We start from the raw sequence: 17917 nt of genomic DNA on the forward strand, positions 1-17917 counted from the left end.
GTTACTGTAATGTAATTCTTCAAGTGCATGAAATAATTTAATTTTTGTTCCAGTTACTCAGATATTGTTATCAACCGTGTGTTAAATGACCACTTGAACAAATGCACAATTTCAAATTGTGAAAGTTAATTACTGTTAAATGTGTTGAATGAAATGTTTCAGCATTTTAAATTAATGTTTTTTTTCCTCTCTTCTTGATGCTTTGCAGTCAGCGTTGCTTTTGGTTTGTCATGTCGTACACCAATGCAAGTACCATAACCGAGTTTTTGTTGATGGGGTTCCCTGGACTCCAATCCTGGTACTATGGGCCAGTGGCAGGACTTTTCCTTGTTGTCTATCTGGCCATTTTATCAGGGAATGGGCTCCTTTTAGTTTTTGTGGGCACTGAGAGAAGTCTTCAAAAACCTACATACCTCATATTTTGTAATCTGGCCATTTCAGACATTGCCTTTGCTACCACCACTTTGCCCAAAGCCATTGCCCGATATTGGGTAGAAGACCAAATCATCTCTTTTAATGGCTGTTTCCTTCAGATGTTTATGGTCCATTTGTTGGGATCAATCAATTCTTTTCTTCTCATGATAATGGCTCTTGATCGTTACATAGCCATATGCAGTCCCCTTAGATACCAGACACTGATTAAAAACTCTTCAGTACTGATCTTGTGTGGCCTCTCCTGGCTTATACCATCAATCTGGATGATTACTATTGTTGTACAGGCCTACTTTCTTTCATACTGCAACTCTAACAAAATTTTCCAGTGTTACTGTGATCATATTGGAATAGTGGGACTAGCATGTGAAAATACTTGGAAGGTCCAAACTGTAGCATATGTTGCAGCCATGACTCTGTTGTTAGGTCCACTCACATTTATATTATTTTCTTACATTTCCATTATTATCACTGTAATGAAAATAGCACATTTGGAGGGTAGATACAAAACCTTCTCTACTTGTAGTCCTCAGCTTTTTGTCATATGCCTCTATTATGTCCCCCGTTGTTTTAATTATCTGGCCAACCGCGTTTGGTTCAACTTCAGTGCAGAAGTACGGATTGTTATGATTCTGCTTTACAGCCTCTTTCCCCCAGTGGTCAACCCTTTGATATATTGCTTCAGAACTAAAGAAATTAAGGAGTTATTGAGCAAAAAGTTTAAAGCAAGAAGGATAGGGTTTTGAGTAGGCTGTAGCTATAACTAGCAAACTTAAGGACTTATAAATAAGCCTGGCTCAAAGTAAGGCTCTCGGTTACATAACTGTGAAGTGAAAAAGGTTATTCCAAAACAGCATAGTCTAGTCCTAACACAGCACAGAATGATTTTTAATTATTAACTACTCCATCTCTACTCCAAGTCGATCCCTTTTCCTGAGATTTTGGTGGTCTGGAGTCTATCTTAGAAACCTGTCTCTACGCCACTCCTCTGCATTGCCTATATATTGTATTGAGGTCAGGTGATGGAAGGTGACAATGTTCAATCCAGATTGTGGGTGTGTTGTTTTTAGTAAATTGTAGAAAAGGTAACTTATCTAAATCAATGGCAATTTTCACAAGGTCGGGACAGAGGTTCTACAGAAAAAAAAAAAAAAAACTGACAGTGTATAATGCAATTGTTTTAACAGACTTTTAACAGTTTCAAACAAAATGTATTTTCATCATTGATTATAATGTGAATGGAATTAGATTACATTTTCCCATCATCATCACTGCTGTTTTGCCATCAGTTTTTTCAGTCTTTTAAAGTTTTACTCACTTATTTAACTGGATGTCAAATGTAGCATTTCAGGTTGAGTACCTTGCTCAAGAAAGAACTTTCTGTAGTACAGCTGAGAAATTTACACACACACACACACACACACACACACACACACAGTCTGAACCGCTTGTCCCATACGGGGTCGCGGGGAGCCGGAGCCTAACCCGACAACACAGGGCAGAAGGCCAGAGGGGGAGGGGACACACCCAGGACCGGACGCCAGTCCATCGCAAGGCACCCCAAGCAGGACTTGAGCCCCAGACCCACCGGAGAGCAGGCCCTGGTCCAACCCACTGCACCATCGCACCCCACCGAGAAATTTGCTTTACGCTAGTTAACTCTAGAGAAAAAAAAAGCAACTGTACAATGAGGTCAAATCATTAACAGATTTGGAAAGGAATAAATTAAGGAACAAAATTTTCCGTCCTCATTGTGCTGTTCCTTTAATAAAACCAACAAAGCCAATTATTTTGCGTTTTCCACTTTCTGTCAGATCTATTCTTCTACACTATTCAGTTTCTTTACTAACTGAATCTCACAACAAGCACAACTAAAAAAATCTTTCTATTGCTCTGCTCTCATGTTCCACCATATATTGTTTTTTTTAACAAAACATCAATATACATTCCATATAATAACTTCCTTACATCTGAAATTAATGTAAATAAAGAAAATGCTTCAAAATTAAAAATATAAAAATGTGAAAAGAGGTGCAATAAAAATTTTGAAATTTATTACATTTTGGTTACTAAGACATTGAAAGACAGATTGTTCTAGCTACAGTGGTGCTAATTTACAGACCAAATGCGCATACAAATAGATATACTTTATATATAAAATGTAAGCTGTATAGTATGTTGCAATGTGAAATGTAAAATGGCAAGCTGAAAAACACTTGAGAAGTATCTCAGTTTCTCTAGTCTTTATATATAACCATGAATAATCATCATCAGAAGAAACAACCCAGCTCAAATGGCTTCTCTCCTTCAAATTTGACCTATTTGCTTGTATTACACAATATAAACAACTGTTTTACTTACTTTTTAATGAATGAATCAATGAATGAGCTTAATTGCCAAGCATGTTTACACATACAAGGAATTTGTCTTGGTGACAGGAACTTCCACAGCACAGACAGAATGACAGTGACAAGACACAAATAATACAAGTTGAGTCAGCTAGTAAAAGATTCAAAGATATATATAGTGGCTGGATAGTGTAGTGGTAAGATTGCTGCCTTTCACATAGGAAACTGGGGTTTGAATCCTGGTCATGGCCCCCCTACCTACAGTAGGGGGGTCCTTAGGCAACACCTCCTTATGCTTGGCTCTGCCTACCTTGGATATGAGAGTGAAACAAACAAAGAGAGTCATGCTGGCTCAGATGTTGGGGAACCAGGACATACTGATGATAAGTGGGCTACTGGACAAGAGATGAGAATAGGGAACTGTTATGGCTGATGACCAAGTGAAGTACCTACTGAAAGTCTACTAGAAGATGTGAATGCAGCACTATGAACAATCCCTACTGTCACCATCACTGACACCAACCAGCTGATGTACAACAGAGATGCTTGGATACAAGATGAATACCAAGCATAAGAAGCAGTATCCTTAATGGAAAAGAAGGCTAGAGGCCAAGATCAAGGCAGCATGAAGGGAAGTTAGCCAGCTATCAGAACTACAGAAAGGTGTGATGAAGACCCTGCCTAAGAAGTACAGCAAGCTGTGTATACCTGAGGCCTTAGAAACTGCCAAGCAAAGACTCACAGCCTTGACTAACCGCCTGAAGAGGTACACAAGAGAGATAGAGGGCAGAAGAATAAACCAGATGTTCTCCACAGAACCATCCAAAGTGTACTCTCAGTGGCAGGGTAACAACATGAGAGTGGACCCACCAAGGTTGGAGACTGAGCAATACTGTAAAAACATATGGGAGAAGGAGGCATCACACAACAACAAAGCCCAGTGGTTAGTGGATCTAAGAGCAGACCACAGCAACCTCCCTGAACAGGATCCAGTAACCATCACAGTGGCAGACATCCAAGAAAGAGTCTCAAGTATGAAGAACTGGACAGCACCAGGCCCTGACATGATCCATGTCTTTTGGCTAAAGAAGCTAACTGCACTCCATGAGCGCCTGGCAACACAAATGAACCAGCTGCTAATAGATGGGACCCACCCTGAAAGGTTAACAGAAGGCCGGACAGTCGTGATCCTGAAGGACCCCTAGAAAGCAGCAGTCCCATCCAGCTATCGCCTGATAACCTGCCTCTGCACAACATGGAAGCTGCTCTCAGGTATCATAGTGGCTAAGATGAACAGGCATATGGCTCAATACATGAGTGAGGCCCAGAAAGGAATTGGTAGAAACACCACAGGAGTGAAACACCAGCTACTGGTAGACAGAACAGTCACTTGAGACTGCAAGACCAGACAGACCAACCTGTGCACCGCCTGGATTGACTACAAGAAAGCCTATGTCTCGATGCCTCACTCATGGATCCTGGAATGCTTAGAACTATACAAGATCAACAGGACACTAAGAGCCTTCATCAGGAACTCAAGGGGGCAGTGGAAAACAACCCTAGAGGCCAACTCCAAGCAAATTGCGCAAGTCACCATCAAGTGTGGCATCTACCAAGGAGATGCATTGTCCCCACTGCTGTTCTGCATAGGCCTGAACCCCCTCAGCCAGATCATCACCAAGACTGGCTATGGATACTGACTACGGAATGGAGTAAACATCAGTCATCTCCTCTACATGGATGACATCAAGCTGTATGCCAAGAGTGAACGAGACATCGATTCCCTGATCCACACCACCAGGATCTACAGCAATGACATCGGAATGTCATTCAGATTGGATAAGTGTAGCCAGATGGTAACAAAGAGAGGGAAGGTAGTCAGAACTGAGGGGATTGTACCACCAGAAGGCAACATAGCAGATGTTGAGGATAGCTACAAGTACCTTGGAATCCCGCAGGCGCATGGGAATCATGAAGAGGCCACAAGGAAAGCAGCAACTGCCAAATACCTGCAGAGAGTAAGGCAAGTCCTGAGAAGTCAGCTGAATGGGAAGAACAAGGTCCGGGCTATCAACACCTACGCCCTGCCGGTCATCAGATACCCCGCTGGCATAATAAGCTGGCCAAAAGAAGAGATAGAAGCCACTGACATCAAGACAAGGAAGCTCCTGACAATGCATGGAGGGTTTCACCCCAAATTCAGCACCCTGAGGCTGTACACTAAGCGGAAAGAAGGAGGCCGAGGACTAGCGAGCATCAGAGCCACTATCCGGGATGAAACAACAAAGATCTTTGACTACATCAGGAAGATGGCCCTGACTGATGAGATACTTAGTGAATGCCTCAGGCAGCAGAAACCCGAGAAGGAGGAGGAGGAAGAACAGGAACAATCATGGAAGGACAAACCCCTACACGGTATGTACCACCGGCAGATTGAAGAAGTGGCTGATATCGAAAAATCATACCAGTGGCTGGACAAAGCTGGACTGAAAGACAGCACAGAGGCACTAATCATAGCAGCACAGGAACAAGCTCTAAGTACAAGATCAATAGAGGCTGGGGTCTACCACACCAGGCAGGACCCCAGGTGCAGGCTGTGCAAAGATGCCCCTGAGACAATCCAGCACATAACAGCAGGGTGTAAGATGCTAGCAGGCAAGGCATACATGGAACGCCATAACCAAGTGGCTGGCATAGTGTACAGGAACATCTGTGCCGAGTATGGGCTGGAAGTCCCAAGATCAAAGTGGGATACACCCCCAAGGGTGGTCGAGAATGACCAAGCTAAGATCCTGTGGGACTTCCAGATCCAGACTGACAAACTGGTAATGGCTAACCAACCGGACATAGTAGTGGTGGACAAACAGAGGAAGAAAGCCGTAGTGATAGATGTCACCATCCCAAGCGATGGCAACATCAGAAAGAAAGAACATGAGAAGCTTGAGAAATACCAAGGACTGAGAGGGGAGCTGGAAAAGATGTGGAAGGTGAAGGCAACAGTGGTCCCCGTGGTAATCGGAACACTTGGGGCTGTGACCCCTAAGCTGGGAGAGTGGCTCCAGCAGATCCCGGGAACAACATTCGAGATCTCTGTCCAGAAGAGCGCGGTCCTAGGAACAGCTAAGATACTGCGCAGAACCCTCAAGCTCCCAGGCCTCTGGTAGAGGACCCAAGTTTGAAGGAGTAAGACCGCCCGCTAAAAGGGGGCGAGTGGGGAGACTTTTTTTTATATACATAGCGAGAGAGAGAGTATAAAGTAGACAATATACAAAATAGACACTAGACATTATATGTTTGTACAGGTATGTTATATACAATGCAAGGGAAAGTAAATAAGAGATATGATGTGAAAAATAAATATAAATAGTGTTGTTTATTGCACCAGCTTACTCCCTAGGGGGCATTTAGCTGTTCATGAGGTAGATGGCCTGAGGAAAGAAACTTTTCCTGTGCCTGGCTGTCCTGGTGCTCAGCGCCCTGTAGCGCCGGCCAGACGGCAAAAGTTCAAAGAGTAAGTGGCCTGGGTGCGAAGGGTCTAGAATGATTTTGCTAGCCATTTTTCTCACTCTACACGAGTACAATTCCTGGAGAGCAGGGTGGGGTGTGCTGATGATTTCTCCAGCCGTCCGGACTATCCCCTGTAATCTTCTGAGGTCTAATTTTGTAGCTGAGCAGAACCAGAGAGTTATAGAGGTGCAGAGGACAGACTTCACGCTAACAAAAAATAAAAGGCTGATAATATCAATATTAACTAATTAACCAATATTATTGGTACACAGTTCCACTTGGATTAATTCAGAACATGGATAAAGCAATTTTGCCAGAGCTGCTTTTAAGACATTGTTTGGATATTAATTTTTTCAAGATGTGTGCATGGAATATACAAAACACCATTCTTTACTTTCACTGCCTGTTGATGCATATGTTGTTTGTTTATAATAACTTCCTGTTGCTTATAACTTCAGATGCCCCACACACACACACTCTCTCAGAACCACTTGTCCCATACAGGGTCGTGGAGCCTACCCGGCAACACAGGGCATAAGACCAGAGGGGGGACACCAGTCCATCGCAAGGCACCCCAAGCGGGACTCGAACCCCAGACCCACCAGAAAGCAGGACTGTGGACCACACCACACCACACCACACCACACCACCACTTTTTTGAAATTACTGGCTTCCTTGTCATACAGTACAGAGATTAGCTATACTGCTGCATTATGGAATTTTCATGGTCCTAAATCAAATCTGCAAAGAGTAAAGCAAACAAGTGAGTTAATGGTGAATCTAAGTGGACAGTTTACTAACGATGAAAAAAGGGAAAATCTGCTGGTATGGCCTCTACAAGTGGCTACTGATGCAGTCTTTGAGGGCCATAAGGACAACCCTTTCAAATAGATTCCAAAATATCGAAAAGGTCCCTGTGAAAATCTGACATGAAACAGGGACCTAATATGTCATGGGTGAGCATCCAAGATCACTCCTATGGTCCATATCCATCCCAGTGAACTATTTAAGCCCCTTGAAAGTTAGCACCATTTTATGGATTTCAGAAGATGATGACCAACTGCCATGATGGATGCTTTTCTCCAAAGTGACTTCCAGTGAACTCTGTGTAGTATCAGCCCACACACCTTATTCACCAAGGCAACTTACACTGCTAGATATATTACTTATAATGGATCACTCATAGGGGCGGGGTGGCGCAGTGGGTTGGACTGCAGTCCTGCTCTCCGGTGGGTCTGGGGTTCTAGTCCTGCTTGGGGTGCCTTGCGATGGACTGGCGTCCCGTCCTGGGTGTGTCCCCTCCCTCTCTCCAGCCTTACGCCCTGTGTTGCCGGGTAGGCTCCGTGACCCCGTATGGGACAAGTGGTTCTGAAAATGTGTGTGTGTGTGTGTGTGTGTGTGTGTGTGTGTGGATCACTCATCCGTACATCAGTGGTTCACTCTTTCTCTGAAATGAAGGGTAAAGCGCATACAATGTAAGCAAGATATGAAGTGGTTCAAACTCTTATAAGTCAGCAAAAGGGTGTGAGGCAGAGTGTCCACAGTGAAGAGTTGAACAGTGTCAGCTGAGACAGTGTTTAAGAAATGATGGAATCCGTGTTTCATGTATCCTGAATGTTTTGTTAGATGATGCGCTTAGATGTTGTGTATCATGTAATATGTACTGCTTAGTTGCACCTGCTGATATTGTTGACAATTTCATCTGCTTGAAATGTGTGACAAATAGTGACTTGGTGTGGGAAGAATGTGATTTAGAAAGGTGAATTAAAAATTCATTTCTATTTGAGAGATGGAGACTTTGCTGGACTCAGTGTGTCCTGTTGCCTCTGGTGTTGAACTCTGTCAGTTACAGCCCCCAGTACAGTTAATGAGAAGCTGGGTACCCTGAACTGGTCTCATTGTGACTGGATTACTGTAAGAAGGAAGGTGAGTAAAGCTAAACCTAAACCATAGGTTTCTGGTTCTCCTGTCTGAACCCAAAAAAGATATTTGGCTCTTAGCAGTTTTTCCAGAAGCGTCCCCAGATACAACCTTCATTCAGCCATTACTCTGGTAAAAATTGGCGTGGGTATCCGGATTTGTCTGTGTCTTATGCACCTACTTGAACGGTGAACCTCGGCGTAGCAAGTGGCAGGGAACAAACTAGGTTTGCTTGAGACTTTGATGTTTGCAGCTATGTCTCCTTCTCTCAACGTAATGCATAAATTGTGCTTTCGCTGAGATGTACGTCGCTTTGAACAACAGCGTCTGCTAAAAGTGACACAACGGTCATCAGCCTGATCGCAGGTGCTGTTGAGACTGCATGGAGAGAAGAGGCTGACACCCCGGCGGCTTGGCGTCAGGACGACGAGCCCTTCCCCGAACATCAGTGAAACCAAGGCGATGACTGTGGGAGGAGGCCGCACAACCGTTCAAATCGACGGGGCAGCGGTGGAGAGGGCGGGCGGTTTTTAGTACCTGGGGCTCAACATCAGCGTGGCCAAAACGGCGCGGGAGCGCCTGTCCTTTCTCCGTAGGCCGAACAAGTTTGGCACGCCATCCCGGGTCCGGGCCAATTTCTACAGGGGCCCAGTCGAGAGCATCCTGACCGGCTGCATCGCTGGCCGGTATGGGAGCTGCTCAGCCCAGCATTGTGAGGAAGCGCAGAGGGCGGTGAAGTGGGCACAGCTCCTCGGTGGCTCTGAGCTTCCAAACATCCAGGACATCTGCGCAGCCAGGTGCCTTAAGAAGGCCGGGGCTATCCTCAAGGAGCCCAGTCGTCCCGGTCACGCACTGTTTTCTCTCCTGCCGTCCGCTAAACGTTGGCAAAGCATCTAGTCAAAATCAGACATACTGCGGGACAGCGTCTATCTCCAGGCTGCTAGACGCCCGGACAGTCGAGCGGCATCCGAATCCAGCAACTCGTCCGGTCTTCGTTAAGTACTCTCGCCTCATAGTTATTGCTCTCACCGGATTTCGATTGCGCTGCACTTCGAGAACATCAAGTTATTTGTAATCCTGAGGTATGTTCTTACAATTCTGGGTTTTTTTTTTTTTTTTTTTTTTTTTGCATAAATCACCCTACCGCACGCGGAAAAAAGACGTTTCATCGCAGCAACCACTGCTGGATGCTCTATTTATTGTTGTGAATTTGGTGACTAAACCTTTCGCTGACTGACTGACTGAATGACTGACTCGCACCACCTGTGCTAAGGTGTCAGGGAAGGCCGCGTTGGCTCCTGCGCCGCCCGGAGGTCGGCGACTCGAGTTGTTCTGCTACGCGTGCCGTCTTTCTTCGACCGGGCGACAGGCCATGAGCGCGTCGGGGAGTTGCGCGGGAGAGGAACGAACTCCTGCCGAGGCAGCGTCACTGCGCCGTCTCCATTGCAGAGTGGCCCGGTCAACTGGTGCGAAGCGGCGCGCTTCCTTCAGAAGTCCCAAAGACGTTTGGTGAGAATCTCCAGCCAGGTACAAATGCTATGGACGACATGGTTCTGGACAGCTTTCCCGAGGAAGGGGTGTGTGTGTTGCTGGGGCTCGTTGGTCTAGGGGTATGATTCTCACTTTAGGAGCGAGAGGTCCTGGGTTCAAATCCTGGATGAATCCTGTGGGCTCCCTGCCTGGTTGCGTTGGAGCTGAGCTGTGCCTGGGCAGGGCTGGGGCTCCTGGCTGAAGGGGGAGGAGGGGCTGGGCCAGCCCTCCCCTCTGTTGGCCATGCTCCAGTCAAGGTCAGCAGCAGAGCCTGCTCCCTTGGGGGTGAACCAGCGGCTTCCTTTGGGCCGGAGGGAGGAGTGGCAGCTCCCGCATGCCACTTTTCTGCAGGGTGGTGGTTTCCTCTGCCAAGGGAGAGTGTTACATCCTCAAAGCGTGAAGCACTTTGTGACTGTCTCTGTCCAGCAAATGCTGCAATGCAAGACTGCTGCTTTGTGGTGAGTAGCGGAGGGAGAAGGTGTTGACGTGTGTGTGCAGGAGCTGGCTGTTTCCTGAATTTGCACACTTAAGCTTGCTTGCACTTCCCACAGAGTGCAGGTGTGCCTAGCTAGCTCTGTCGGTAGAGCATGAAACTCTCAATTTTGGGGTCGTGGGTTCGAGCCCCACGCTGGGCGGGAGAGAGGCTCCCTTTTGCGCCGTGAGCCCTGCGACCTGGCACGGGAAAAGCGCGGCTTTCGCTCACTCTTCGGCGACCGGCGCCTCGCGGAATTTGCAGCGTTCCTTCACAAGCGGAGGATCGCAATGCGCTCCGCAGGGTCACAAGATCCCGTCGACGCGCAGCCTTCCCGTGCGGAGTCGGGCGCGCCGCGAGGTCACCTCCAGCTCGCAAGGAAACGAACGAGAGTGCGTGGACCACGTTGCCTCGAAGCGTCTCTGCCCAGCGGGCGGGCCAAGGGAAACGTTACGTTTGGAAGATGCCGGGATTAAAAATAAATAAATAGATCAACAAATGAAGAAATGGCTCGGTAACACGCGGTGGCTCGAAAAGCAAAGTTGAGCGAGGCCGCAGGCGGGGCTTGTTGGTCTAGGGGCATGATTGTCACTTAGGGTGCGAAAGGTCCCGGGTTCAAATCCCCAACAAGCCCTGCCCGCGCAGTCAGCTGAAGCTCGCGTCGCTGCCTGGGCCCGCTGCCCTTTTGCGTCTCGCCTACGGAGGACACCCCGTTGCCACTGCCTTCTCGCGCCTGCACGAGGAAGGGTCATACGTGACGATGTCGGCCGCTGACTGCGGCTCAGCGGTCGCTCTGCAGTCCTTCGATCTGTCCCAATCCCCTGCTACTCGCAAATTGGGCAACTGTCTTGACCTTCCGTTTTCCTGTGGCTATCCCATTCTCTCTGTCACGCCGCTGCATGTCTCTGACCACTTCTTCATTTCCTTTCAACCGTCCCTCACCGCTAACTCTTCGTCTCTTCCCTGCACCCGTTGTCGCCCTTCGCCGCAACTTAAAGTCTCTCTCACCTTCCTGCTTTGCCTCTGCTACTCTGGCCGCTCTCCCTTCTGCTCCACAATTCTCAGCTCTATCTACAGATGATGCCACTAACGCTTTCCTCTCTGCCCTGTCTTCCACCCTCGACTCTCTCTGCCCTGTGTCTTCTAGACCGGCGCGCCCCATCGCTACCCCGTGGCTGTCTGATGCGTCACGTGCTAACAGGACCAAAGTGCGGGCGGCAGAGCGAAGATGGCGTAAGTCCAAAAGTCCGTCGGACCTCAATGCTTACCAGTCACTCTTAGCTGCTTTTCAGTCTGCTGTCTCTTCAGCTAAATCACGCATGATGGCGCCGTGGATGGCCGCCTCGGTGTGGAGCTCCACAGTTGTTTTACTGTTTTTGTTAGTTTGCCCTGTCTTTAGTTATACTCCGACAATCAGCTTTACCAGGGAAGAACTGCTGAACATTCGGCAGTACACACCACCCGACATTTTACCGGTTTTCGACTATTCTGACGTTTTGCTGGACATTGTAGTCGGAGGTGCAGCGGCGCTGCTCAAGCGCTCCAAGCGCTCCAAGACGCGCAAGCGCGGAAAGCGAGCCGGCACGCTTGTCAAGCTCCGAAAGCGCGGCTTTAGGACAGCGCTGCCTAGTATCCATCTGGCGAACCTCCGCTCCTTACCCAACAAAATGGACGAACTTTTCCTCCTGTCCCAAAGAAACAAGGACTTCTTAAACTCTGCTGCTCTGTGTTTCACGGAAACCTGGCTGAATGAAGCCATCCCGGACAGCGCGCTACATCTGCCGGGCTTCCAGCTGTTCAGAGCGGATCGCGACGCGGAATCAGCGGGGAAATTACGTGGCGGTGGGACATGCTTCTACATCAACGAAAGGTGGTGTACAGATGTGACAGCGTTGAAGAAGATGTGCTGTCCCGACCTAGAAGCGCTCTTCATCAACTGCAAGCCTTTCTACTCGCCGCGGGAGTTTTCCTCGTTCATCCTCGTAAGTGTTTACATTCCACCGCAGGCGTGCGTGAACGCAGCGCTGCAACAGCTGGGCGACCAGATCACAGACACAGAGCAACAACACCCGGACTCTGTTATAATCATTCTCGGGGACTTTAATAAAGCAAATCTCTCCCGTGAACTGCCAAAATACAGACAGCATATTACATGTCCCACCAGAGACAGTAATATTTTGGACCACTGCTACACCACAGTAAAGGATGCATATCACTCTGTTCCACGGGCAGCTTTGGGGCTCTCTGATCACTGCCTGGTTCATCTTATACCGACCTACAGGCAGAAACTGAAGTCAGCTAAACCTGTAATAAGGACTGTTAAAAGATGGACTGGGGAAGCAGAGCAGGACTTACAAGCCTGCTTCGAGTGCACTGACTGGAGTGTTTTTGAGGCTGCTGCTAGCGATCTGGATGAGCTCACAGACTCTGTAACATCATACGTCAGTTTCTGTGAGGATATGTGCATCCCTACCAGGACTCGTTTAACATACAACAATGACAAACCGTGGTTCACTGCAAAGCTCAAACAGCTTCGTCAGGCCAAAGAAGACGCCTACAAGAACGGGGACAGAGTCTTGTATAAACAGGCCAAAAACACTATGGCAAAGGAGATCAGAGTGGCTAAGAGAAACTACTCTGAAAAGCTGAAGAAACAGTTTTCAGCCAACGATCCTGCGTCGGTGTGGAAAGGCATGAAAGACATCACAAATTACAAGACACCACCCCCCGGCACCGTGTCAACTCAACAACTAGCCGACGATCTGAATGAGTTTTATTGCAGGTTTGATAAACCCTGTCTCACACCCTACACCCATTCAGACCCTCTCTCCACCAATCACTTAACAACTCAAGTAACCCCCACCTCCCCCCCTCCTGTACCTTTGATCTGCGAAGAGGAGGTGCGTCGGGTCTTCATCAAACAGAAGACAAGGAAAGCACCAGGCCCAGACGGTGTCTCACCGGCCTGCCTAAAAACCTGTGCTGACCAGCTGGCCCCTATCTTCACAAAGATCTTCAACAGATCACTGGAGATGTGCGAAGTTCCTTCCTGCTTCAAACGCTCCACCATCATCCCCATCCCAAAGAAACCCAAAATCACAGGACTTAATGACTACAGACCTGTCACCTTAACATCTGTGGTCATGAAGTCACTTGAAAAACTGGTGTTGGACTACCTGAAAGACATCACTGGACCCTTGCTGGACCCCCTGCAGTTTGCTTACCGAGCAAACAGGTCTGTGGATGATGCAGTCAACATGGGACTGCACTACATTCTGCAACATCTGGACAAACCAGGGACTTATGCGAGGATCCTGTTCGTGGACTTCAGCTCATCCTTCAACACCATCATCCCACACCTCCTCCTGTCCAAATTAATCCAACTCTCCGTGCCCACCTCCATCTGTCAGTGGATCACCAACTTTCTGACAGACAGGCAGCAGATAGTGAGGCTGGGAAAATTCTCATCCGAAACTCGCACAATCAGTACTGGAGCCCCCCAGGGATGTGTGCTCTCCCCACTGCTCTTCTCCCTGTACACCAACGACTGCACCGCGAAGGACCCCTCTGTCAAACTCCTGAAGTTTGCAGACGACACCACACTCATCGGCCTCATCCGGAATGGCGACGAGTCTGCCTATAGACAGGAGGTCCAAGAGCTGGCTGTCTGGTGCAGTCATAACAACCTGGAGCTGAACACGCTCAAAACAGTGGAGATGATCGTAGACTTCAGGAGAAACACCTCAGCATTATCCCCACTCACCATCATGAACAGCACTGTGGCAACAGTGGAGTCATTCAGGTTCCTGGGCACCACCATCTCACAGGACCTGAAGTGGGAGTTCTACATAGACTCCATTGTGAAGAAGACCCAGCAGAGGTTGTACTTCCTTCGTCAGCTGAGGAAGTTCAACCTGCCACAGGAGCTACTGCTGCAATTCTACTCTGCAGTCATTGAGTCCGTCCTCTGCACCTCTATAACTGTCTGGTTCGGCTCAGCTACGAAGTCAGACATCAGAAGACTGCAGCGGATAGTTCGGACTGCTGGAAGAATCATCGGCACATCCCCCCCAGCTCTCCAAGAACTGCACTCGTCCAGAGTCAGTAAAAGGGCGAGCAAAATCATTCTAGACCCCTCACATCCAGGCCACTTCCTCTTCGAACCCTTGCCATCTGGCCGGCGCTACAGAGCACTGTGCACCAGGACAGCCAGGCATAAGAAAAGTTTCTTTCCTCAGGCCATCTACCTCATGAACACCTAAATCTCTCCCCTAGAGAGTAAACCGTGCAATACATAATACTATTTATATTTATAACTATTTATCACATTTCTCTTACACTCCCTTGCATTTGTATCTAGCAACTATTTTTGTACTATTTTTGTATATTGTGTACTTTATATTTTTTAATCCTTTATTCACATATTCTATCTTCTCATCTGTGTCTTGTCACTGTCATTCTGTCTGTGCTGTGGTAGTTCCTGTCACCAAGACAAATTCCTTGTATGTGCGAACATACTTGGCAATAAAGCTCGTTCTGATTCTGATTCTGATTCTGATTCTAAAACCTCCTTCTTCCGCAAACAAAATACACCCCGCACACTCTCTCTTTGCCACCTTCTCATCCCTTCTGTGTCCCCCGCCACCTCCTCCCCCTCCCCCTCCCCCCCTTCTCTCACCACTGAAGACTTTGCTTTGTTTTGTCTGAGACAAAGTCGAAGCAATCACTGGTAAATTCTCACCATCGACCTGCCCGGTTCGCGCTGGACCTCCCTGCAAAGCTGTCCTCTCCAACTTCAAGCCGCTCTCCGAATCTGAAGTCGCTGACCTCCTGATGTTGCGCCGAGCCACCACCTGCTCGCTTGATCCGGTCCCATCATCACTCCTTCAGAACATTTCCCCGCAACTCTCCTCCATCTCCTCACTCTCCTCTGGCTGTTTCCTGGCTGCCTTCAAAAGTGCTCTATCTCATTTCGCCTCTGCTAAAGAAATCCCCCTGGGACCCCAGTCCGGTTCAAAATTACAGAGCGGTCTCTCTCCTCTCCTTCCTGTCCAAAAAAACCCTTGAGCGGGCAGCCTGTGATCAACTCAGCCGGAGCCATCTCCTTGATGGTTGTCAGTCTGGTTTCAAAGTTGGTCACTCCAGCGAGACCGCCCTTCCGGTGGTATCTGACACTCTCCAAGCCGCTAGAGCTGCCGCCCTCTCCTCGGTCCTCATCCTCATCCTCCTCGATCTGTCTGCGGCATTCGACGCCGTAAATCACCGGGTTCTACTCTCCCCTCTTAAGCGGCTTGGGATCACAGGTGCGGCACTCACAGGGTTTGAGTCCTACCTCTCTGACAGGTCCTATCAAGCGGTCTGGCGGAGCGCTCGTTCTTCTCCTCTGCCTCTCTCAACCGGTGTTCCGCAGGGCTCGGTATTGGGTCCTCTTCTTTTCTCCATCTACACCCCCCCCCAGGTCCGGTCATAGCCTCCCGTGGTTTCAAATACCACTGCTATGCCGACGATACCCAGCTCTTCCTCTCCTTTCCGCCTGGTGCGTCGCACACCTCCGTACGCATTGCTGCCTGCCTGTCGGACATCTCTTCACGGATGTATGATCACCGCCTCCAACTCAACCTCTCCAAAACAGAGATTCTCTACCCCTCAGCTGGCCTGCCCTCCTGTCACGACCTCTCGCTCAAACTGGACGCCTCGCTCCTTTGCTGAGAGTCTGGGAGTTACGACTGATGCGAGCCTGTCATTCTCTCAACATGTTGAAGCCACAAGCCGGTCCTGCAGACACATCCTGCAAAAATATTCCTAGGATCCGTCCCTACCTCACTAGTGACTCCGCCCAACTCCTTGTGCAGGCCATGCTGGCTTCCCGTCTGGACTACTGCAACTCTCTTCTGTGTGGCCTTCCGGCTAATGCCGTCAAACCTCTGCAGCTTCTGCAGAATGCTGCTGCACGACTTGTGTTTGATTTGCCAAAGCGCTCCCATCTATCTCCTCTACTCACCTCTCCGCGCTGGCCTCCTATAACTGCCCGTATCAGATTCAAAACCCCGGTTACTGTGTGCAAATGCATCATCAGTAGAACTGCTCCCGGCTATTTACAGGACTTGATCAACCGGCACACCCCAGCCGGGCCCCTTCGCTCATCTACTTCTGCTCGCTCGGTGGTCCCGCGCACGAAAGGCAAAGCTCAGAGGTTCTCGGTTCTGGGTCCGTTGTGGTGGCATGACCCTCCCCTGTCACTCAGGACTGCAGAAACTCCGTCTGTTTTCAAGAAGGCTCTGAAAACCCACCTCTTCCAGATCCACTTTGCCCGAGATCTCTTCAGACCATCCATGGCATAACCGTTCACGCATTGTAACTCCAGATACAACCTTCATTCAGCCATTACTCTGGACTCCAGTCAGTTGGAAGGCACCCCAAGCGGGACTCAAACCCCAGACCCACCAGAGAGCGAGACCCAGCCAAACATGCTGCACCACCACATCCTCCAGCAGGGAATGCATTTATTGTAAATAGTTGCATTATGGGGAAAATGTGAATAAAGAGTGCAACCCTTGGGGGGACTTGAGGGGATAATAAAGGGGTGTCTCTGTTTGCCAATGAGAGGGGGGGGAAGAAAAAACAAACCGAACCGAACCGAACCAAACCGAACCGGTGGCGCTAAGCAGGCTGGGACAGTCCTTTTGGGTATGTTGGTGTGGGGAAGAGATGGGTCAGTTATATTCTTTGAAGCCAGAAAGGGGATTTTTATGGGAAAGACTTTGTCTTGACAATGTATTTTATGTAATGGTTGCTTTGTGATTTTGTTGACCAACTGTAGGAAAACGGTGTTGGATTTGTTTGATTGTGGATTTTAATGTATTGTTTTGGTTCTATGTATTATTGATAACTTTATTAAATAAAGTTTGAAAAAAAAAAGCAGGCTGGGAAGGCGGGCTTGAGGTGCAGGTTTTTTTTTTTTAGTGTGTTAAAGGTTCTGCCATGCGTTTTTTTTTTTTCTCTCATATTTGTTGGACTTATTGATCTTATTGTTTTATTTAATTTTATTTTTGGCATGGCAGTTTTTCAGGATTTATTTATTGAATAAAGATTTTAATTATCGGAAATGATGAATGGAGATATTAGTTCCTGTCGCTTTGGACAGTATGTGGAGTCAGACACCTTTGGGTAGGCTGGTGACCCATTCTGATCCGTAAGAAAAAGAAAAAAAAAATAAAATGAGGTGCAGGTTCTTGAGGAAATGGGGTCCTCGGATCGCGAGCATCATTTCCCCGTATGCCGGTGTTCTAGTAAAACGTTCTTCCTGAACACTGCCTGCACGTCCTTTTTCGCCCCATCCGAACCCAGAGCGCCGCGCGCCACAGTATTCGTTGGCCTGCACTTGTTGTAAAAGCTGCAAAGCAATATTGTTGGCCATGTCACCTATGCATCTGCTCACTGCGTTACTGTCTGACACAAGCACGCACTCTACTTTTCGTGCTGCTCCCTCTCCCAATAACTCCCTGACAATGTTTTTAGTAGCTGGTAACAATAAGGCTTCGCCAGTCGTGCGCAGCTTCTTAGCACGCGCCATGTGTGCAAAAGTGCAAAATGTAAAGAGCGCAAAGCATTTTGGGATAAACACGTTACAAGGAATCACTCATAAATCACGAAACTATACGTAGATTACGTAAAAAATTATATTACTGTAATATTTTTTTCTGTCAAG

General features: G+C 48.1%; 1 protein-coding gene across 1 annotated transcript; it reads left to right on the forward strand.

Moving 5' to 3' along the window:
• The first annotated feature begins 230 nt into the window (after window positions 1-230).
• On the forward strand, window positions 231-1178 carry LOC108941412 (olfactory receptor 2AT4-like). Its single transcript, XM_018764074.2, has one exon. It carries the CDS (start codon window positions 231-233, stop codon window positions 1176-1178), a length of 948 nt encoding a protein of 315 aa, XP_018619590.2.
• Window positions 1179-17917: the final 16739 nt, after the last annotated feature.

The sequence above is a fragment of the Scleropages formosus genome, chromosome 10, assembly GCF_900964775.1.
Source record: "Scleropages formosus chromosome 10, fSclFor1.1, whole genome shotgun sequence".
NCBI lineage: Eukaryota > Metazoa > Chordata > Actinopteri > Osteoglossiformes > Osteoglossidae > Scleropages > Scleropages formosus.

Bases quoted from the DNA above. Each gene is read 5' to 3' on its own strand.
- LOC108941412 (XM_018764074.2), top strand. From the start codon at position 231: ATGTCGTACACCAATGCAAGTACCATAACCGAGTTTTTGTTGATGGGG.